Source organism: Poecilia reticulata, linkage group LG9, assembly GCF_000633615.1.
Source record: "Poecilia reticulata strain Guanapo linkage group LG9, Guppy_female_1.0+MT, whole genome shotgun sequence".
NCBI lineage: Eukaryota > Metazoa > Chordata > Actinopteri > Cyprinodontiformes > Poeciliidae > Poecilia > Poecilia reticulata.
In genome coordinates this window covers 22,211,445-22,218,774 of record NC_024339.1, presented here as the reverse complement: position 1 = coordinate 22,218,774, position 7,330 = coordinate 22,211,445, and the positions used below count along the sequence as shown (strand labels likewise).

Sequence of the window (7,330 nt, the reverse complement as noted above, 5' to 3'; positions counted from 1 at the left end):
ACGGCAGCAGCTCTTTATGACAAGGGAGTAATTAACTCAGCTCTGATCTCTTGTGGTTGAAGTGTTTTTTTTTCTACAGTTCACTATGTTAACCATAGAAAAAGATCACAATCTCACAGTCAACATTATCAGAGTACGTGCTGATGACGAGTCTTGGTGATTAAGCTTGCCCTGCACATACTTTAACCCTGCATATATTCCCCTCCGGCAGCACAGTTTGTCATCCGTTAATGCATTTTATTTTCATCTTAAATACTTTTGCAGTCGTTATGTCTTTCTATATATCAGCAAAGCCGATCATGAGGAGCGTAAATTAGAATAATAAAGGTTTCTACTGCTGTTGAACTGAAGTCTTTAATAAGATGTGGTAGCTATCCTTTACAGATGTAATGGTTGGTTTGAAGCATCAGAGCAGAGATGGACCGTTGCTGTGAAGACTAAAATGCAGCCGGTGAAACCGATTTTAATGGTTTTACTGGTAAAGTATGGACGCCCTTGAGGTAAAAACCATTACTTTGATTTAATTTATGCTGCTATGCTGCCACTCAGTGGCAATAGGGAAGATAACACTAACATGTTGAGGTAATAGGTTCATAAGATACTTGGGACTAGGAGGACAAAAAAAACCTAAACAGTCGTTTTTAGAGGTAAATAAATAAATACTGGATTTGACTATATTGGAGACTTGGAATAATTTTGTTTTTGTTGGTTTATGACACTGTTGTTTTTTTAGTAGACGGCAACATACATAATGGCTTCTCAGGTGTAGCTTTTTGAGTTTACATTATGGAAATGGTGACTGTGAAATAAAAATGAAGTAATCTCATAAGAACAGTCTGACTTGTACCATGCATGTTTTAGTCGACATCAATTAAAACATTCATATTTGTGCTGTTTTGAATCCTGCTCTTTAGCTGTAGTTGCGTATGTGTATTATATCCTCCAAGAACTGCTGATCTGCAGTTTCTTCCCATGAGAAGGTGAAATAATGAAGCTGTTTAAGATTCAGTAGCAACAGATATTACATCAAATATTAAAAACCAGTGAAAGACATGTGAGGAGAAAGAAATGTACAAGAGGCAGACACATCTTTCTTTTAAAAACTGTATTTAAAAAAAGTATAAAAACTAGACGGACTGCACAGTGGTGCAGTTGGTAGAGCTGTTGCCTTGCAGCAAGAAGGTTCTGGGTTCGATTCCCGGCCCCGGTCTTTCTGCATGGAGTTTGCATGTTCTCCCTGTGCATGCATGGGTTTTCTCCGGGTACTCCGGTTTCTTCCCACAGTCCAAAAACATGACTGTCAGGTTAATTGGTCTGTCTAAATTGCCCCTAGGTGTTAGTGTGTGTGTGCATGGTTGTTTGTCCTGTGTGTCTCTGTGTTGCCCTGCGACAGACTGGCGACCTGTCCAGGGTGAACCCCGCCTCTCGCCCGGAACGCTAGCTGGAGATGGGCACCAGTAACCCTCCCGACCCCACTGAGGGACAAGGGTGTCAAGAAAATGGATGGATGGATGGATAAAAACTAGACCATTTGTATTTTTATTACTGGATATCAAAAGAAGTGTAACTGAGATGAATGTTCACTTCTCTCTTGAGTAATGAGGTGCATTTCTCAAAGAATATGTTCACTACTTTTTGATCCAGACACCTCCAGCAGGATGAAAGTTTTATATGTACTTCCTAAAGTTGAAAAATTACAGCTTTGTTGTTGACCAAAGTTTTTCCATTCATTGAGTTTTGACTTTTCCCCTTACAGACACAGAGTAAAAACTCTTAAACAATCACAAAGCTTGAGTTATAATAAGTTACATTTCAACAATAGGAAATCTAGTCGCGTTATTATTGCTTAATATGTTTAGATGCTCATAAACATGTTCAGTAACTTCAACACTTTGGTCAAAACATTCAGTCAAATCTAGCAGATTTGATCACATAAACTTTCCCCTCTTGAAGAGAAGATGAAAGGCACATTGAATTGTCTTTCTAACTTTACACTTTTTAAAACAAGGATAAAGCTGAAACTAAATGTTGCTAAGAGAAGTATTACACCACTTTGAACAAAATAAAATGTTTTAATAAATCGCCTCCCTGTTAGATATCAGACAAAAATCTTCAACAGTCAATCTGGACTGATTGGTTTATTTATTTTTCTGTAAATGTGAAAGTGGGTCTCTTATAAGGGATTTTAAAAAAAAGAAGTATTGATGAGCAATGGAAATATAATAAAAGCTCAGACACATTGTAAAGAATTACTTTGTGGATTTAGATTTAGACATGTAAATCAGCTGAAATTTATCTGCATAATTAACATGATTTTGAGTAGATCACTGCATATGGCTAAGAAAATATGTTTATATTTACATTTTTGATGCAATATAGTTTCCTTAAATTTCCCACAATTTAAAATGAATTCCTCTAAATTCTAGTTATTTCCTTGTAAAGTTTTCAGAAATTGAAAGTGAGGCTTTTTTTTTACCCAAAATGCTTTCAAAATGAACAGCACAGAGTAAAGAGTAACTTTTATACATCATGTAGGGACAACAGAGAGCCTTTTTTTACTCTGGTTCATGGCAGAAACACATCTACTGTAACTGAGCGTCTTGGCATCAGAAAGTATAGTAGGAAGAAAGCCACAAATTCTGAATTTAACTTGTGTTTTTAAAACATTTGATCCTTTTAATTTATTCTTTTGGTTTATTACCGACTTGTTGACACATTTGATCTGAATGTGTCATTACTGAAGCAGCTGCTGTGTTTCAGATTTACAAAAGCATAAATTGCCAACTCCACAGATTCATTATGCAGCACAAAGCCCACCAAGCATAACAGTCAAAAACACCCTGAGAATAACATCCCTGCATTTACAAAGCATTTACAGAATACATTTTGTTTTTTCCATTACAGTAAAAACAAATCGCTGTTATTTAGCCTTCAGATGATGGATGAAACCAAAGGTTTTTACAGAAAAAAATTAAAAACCTTCAAAATTTACAGTTTCTGTAAAGCTATATCTTTCATAAAAAGATGACCTTGTAAAAACAGACTAATACATCTAAATATCCCACAGACACACAGTGGTTTTCACTCTCTGACAGATGATCTTAACAGTTTTTCCAACACTGGTTTGTCTGTTTTCTGCTTTTCTGGTTGAGGATTTGTGGCATCCAGGTCTAATGTAGGAGCCACGGCTTTTTTGATTCTCTGAGGGTTAAAGAAGATGAAATAGAAACTATCTTTTAGAGAACTCGGACAAATAGTCTGGTATAAAATAAAGCACTACTCATATCAGTCATACATAAAGTAGATTTTTCCAAATGATCTTCCACTAATAAGTCAACAGCAGCCTGAATCTAATGAGAACATTAAAATGCAGCCATCAAAAATGACAAGTGGCTCAAAATATATTTTATTTGCTCACCTGAAGAAGTGATCCCTTGCTGTTGTAGATCTCATGAATTTCCCAAAATGCTTTCAAAATGAACAGCACAGAGTAAAGAGTAACTTTTATACATCATGTAGGGACAACAGAGAGCCTTTTTTTACTCTGGTTCATGGCAGAAACACATCTACTGTAACTGAGCGTCTTGGCATCAGAAAGTATAGTAGGAAGAAAGCCACAAATTCTGAATTTAACTTGTGTTTTTAAAACATTTGATCCTTTTAATTTATTCTTTTGGTTTATTACCGACTTGTTGACACATTTGATCTGAATGTGTCATTACTGAAGCAGCTGCTGTGTTTCAGATTTACAAAAGCATAAATTGCCAACTCCACAGATTCATTATGCAGCACAAAGCCCACCAAGCATAACAGTCAAAAACACCCTGAGAATAACATCCCTGCATTTACAAAGCATTTACAGAATACATTTTGTTTTTTCCATTACAGTAAAAACAAATCGCTGTTATTTAGCCTTCAGATGATGGATGAAACCAAAGGTTTCATCGTGAGACGACCCACCCCACTAACTCAGCCCACAGTGGGTACATGTACTCTCCATAGTGAGGAGGCGTGTACTGAACAACGCTGGATGCCAGGATGCACTGTGTGGAAAACAAAGCCAGTCCTGAAGACTGAACTTCATAAGGATTGGTATCCAAAAGCAGGACTTACCAGCATCAGTAGGGGGCAGAGCAGCAGCCAGCAGAGGCGGAAGAAGAGGCTCGGAGACTCGCTTCACATCCTCTTGACCATCAGGGAGAGACGGGAGCCTCCTGACAGAAAGAAACTAAGAGTTGATGCATAAGGACATGCAGACCTCCAGCTGTTAAACTACACATTAGTTGAATAAGTCTGAATGAGGAAAAACATGTAAAATGAGAATAAGAGTAAATGTGACAGAAGAAAAGTAATTTAAATATCATCTAACCTTTGGCATGAAATCTGGCTGCCATGAAAATAAAAACTTTGCACTAAAGTCTTTAATGGCATTGTAACAAGATAGCATTTTGTTATAAAAGGCTGAAATAAATGTAAAACTTTACCAAAGATCCAGCATACAGCCACTACTTCAAAGAAAGCCAGGCATATGAGGGAAACCACAGCAGTGTAGTGGTCCATCAGCTGGAACACGTAAATGCCTCCCTGCAAAAAGAGTGTTGTCAGCATTCCTCATCCTCAGATGTATCCTCTTAGCAAGATATAAAGAAAAGGTATGACTTTTTCACCTGAGTTACATGAGGGATTCCCAAAAGAAGCCCCACAAAACACACGACCAGAACAAGAAGCTCCTCTCTCTTCAGGTACCGAAGAACTTTGACTCCAAACTCATCTTTCAAGAACGTCATGACCACCTCTACGTTGCCAAACTGCAGAAAACACCTGTTGCTCACTCTGAGCACGTAACATAATGCTATTACATTTATGACATGGATGTCCTCAGAAAACATGGGCTATTTGTGCCACAACTCAATAAAAATAGTGCCAGAGGTGCAAAATGTAATTGGCGAAAGATCAATGGTAATCACATCAAATAGTACAAAAAATAGTTTATTTTCTAATTAATTTGATGGATCAAAGCTCAGATCTTCCACCATTTTTAGTCCATAAAAGCATCAACCAACACCAATGTTTTCTGACATCTGTTAGGATGCTGCTGTTTCACAGTTAAAATGCTTTGATTCTGAAGTGCCTTCATAACTATGGTAGCATGAAACAGAAGTCTGAGAAAAGTGAAATATTTTCAATCCAGTGCTTATGCGTCCATGAACAGTTAGTGCGTAAAGATGATCTTGAACTAGATCTTGAAACCCTGACCTGAAGAGCTTTTTATAGCCTGTTTCTTTTTCCACTAGCTTATCCAGTTGCTTGTATGCAAAAGAACAAAACAAGGAGAATAATTAGGGGACAGGACACTGAACCAAACATTACTTTTGAGCCTCTGAGTGTGTGAATGTAAGAGGAAAAGCACAGGGTTTCTACACAGATCACTACAATACTGTGAATGAATGTTTATAGAGTGTTGCTTTTTGTGTAAAGCATCATAAATGATCAACAAAAGTGTAAGGTACTACTAAATAAATTCAGCCTAGTTACCATTTGTGTGTGCCATGAGTAGGATCATAAAACAGAAGTTAGATACACATCTGTGAATGCTTTCCAAATTATGCTAAATAGACAAAATAAAACTACTGACGACTCTAAAAGTTATAGTTAAAATAGGCCATAAAAGAAAAAAACTAACATTTCTATGGCTTATGATTTTAAAGGGTAAAGAAGTGCAGATGTTTACCTGACTGTCGAGACCAAGACACAACAGCATGATGAAGAACAGTGGAGCCCAGAACTGATAGCCGGGCATGGTGGAGAGAACTTCAGGATACACAACAAACACCAAACCAGGACCTGAGACAGTTAAGAATAAAGTTTTTATGAACTGTAGACAGAGAAAAACAACTATAGCCTTCTATCAGCTGAACCACAATGTCACTTTGTATATTACCGTCTTGTGAAAAAGTAGAAGGAAAAGACCACTGGGCAATTAACTGAATATACACTCATATTTTGTCATGTTACAAATGGAAACTTCAATGTTTCTCATGCGACGTAGCAACAAAAACTATTTCTAATTTATTCAGTAAAAGGAAAAAATATATCTTGTTTTCAAAATTGTGTGCATTCATCCACTTTAAGTCAGCGTTCGAGCCTTAAACGCATTTACAGCTGCAAGTCTTGTGTGATCCGCCACTACAAACTCTGCATATTTGGAGAATTAAATAGTTCTTTTTCACAGATTGGCCCAACCTCTTACTGTCTGGATGGGAAGCATCTGCAAAACATTTATCAAGACTTTCCACAGATTCTTAATTGGAGTTAGGTCTGAACCTAACTTGAAAACAAGCACAACACATCTATCCAATGCAGATTTTCTATTGCACCTGAACTGAAAACACCAACAACCCATCAAATTTTATATAACTCCCAAAAGAAAGTATCAATAACTGTTTGTATATTACTGAGTAAGGGTAAAGTTAAAATGAAAAATCTCTTTATGTAAAAGTATAATTTTAGGTTAGAAAGGTACTGGTCTTCACCGCTTTTTAAACTTTGTGTCAAGTTGATCCAAGGGAAACAAATGGTAGCAACAAATATTCCAAGTGAAATGAGAAACATCTTATTTACAGAATGTTTAGCAAAATAAAACCATTTACTCTAAAGTGCTATTTAGTGTTTTCCAAAATGTCAGTGCACTTCTTGACTCAGTTCTTACCATCTGTGGCTATGCTGTCCACTGGTAGACTGTGTTTAAAAGACATGTAGCCAATAGCTGAGAAGATTACAAGGCCAGGGCAGAACACTCTAAAAGGCAATACCTATTCTTACTTAAATTAGGTTTGCATGCTTTACTCAAGTCTCACTAAATTGTTTATTCAACTCAAGTAATGTGAGCAATGTACATGTTTGGCCTGAAAAAAGTACAAGACTACGTTATTTTGAGTAAACTGGATTTGACTATTTTTGTCACTGGAGTGAATGCTTCAGCTCAGCGATGCGCAGTAAAGTGCAGGAAGCTTCCATTGGAAGAGACAGAGCTTCTTTAAAGGTGAGTTATTCGTCTTCAGTATATTTTCATGTGCCATGTATGCCTTTACTACTCGCATATATGGTTACAGGTTAATTTTTCTTTGAAAAGAYGACGCATAAAAGTCTTTGCAGGCTAATATGCTAATGTTAGCATTGGCTCATGGGTCCAACATTAGCTAAAACTGCCACGCCTTTTACTTAAGAGCCTTTAATATTTTTGTCCATTGTTGTGGAAAAAGACTTACCAAGCACTGTTCAGGTAAAATCACTCAATCAGGTTTATTTATGAATTATGCACAATACAGAG

General features: G+C 36.8%; 1 protein-coding gene across 1 annotated transcript in view; it reads right to left on the bottom strand.

The window, feature by feature from the left end:
- Nucleotides 1–3,941: 3,941 nt before the first annotated feature.
- Nucleotides 3,942–7,330, bottom strand: part of LOC108166560 (sodium- and chloride-dependent GABA transporter ine) — a 10,001-nt gene continuing 6,612 nt past the window's right edge. The window contains 6 exon segments of the mRNA XM_017306539.1: nucleotides 3,942–4,043; nucleotides 4,114–4,214; nucleotides 4,485–4,584; nucleotides 4,668–4,808; nucleotides 5,732–5,844; nucleotides 6,710–6,798. Coding sequence (XP_017162028.1) covers nucleotides 3,942–4,043; nucleotides 4,114–4,214; nucleotides 4,485–4,584; nucleotides 4,668–4,808; nucleotides 5,732–5,844; nucleotides 6,710–6,798 — 646 coding nt within the window.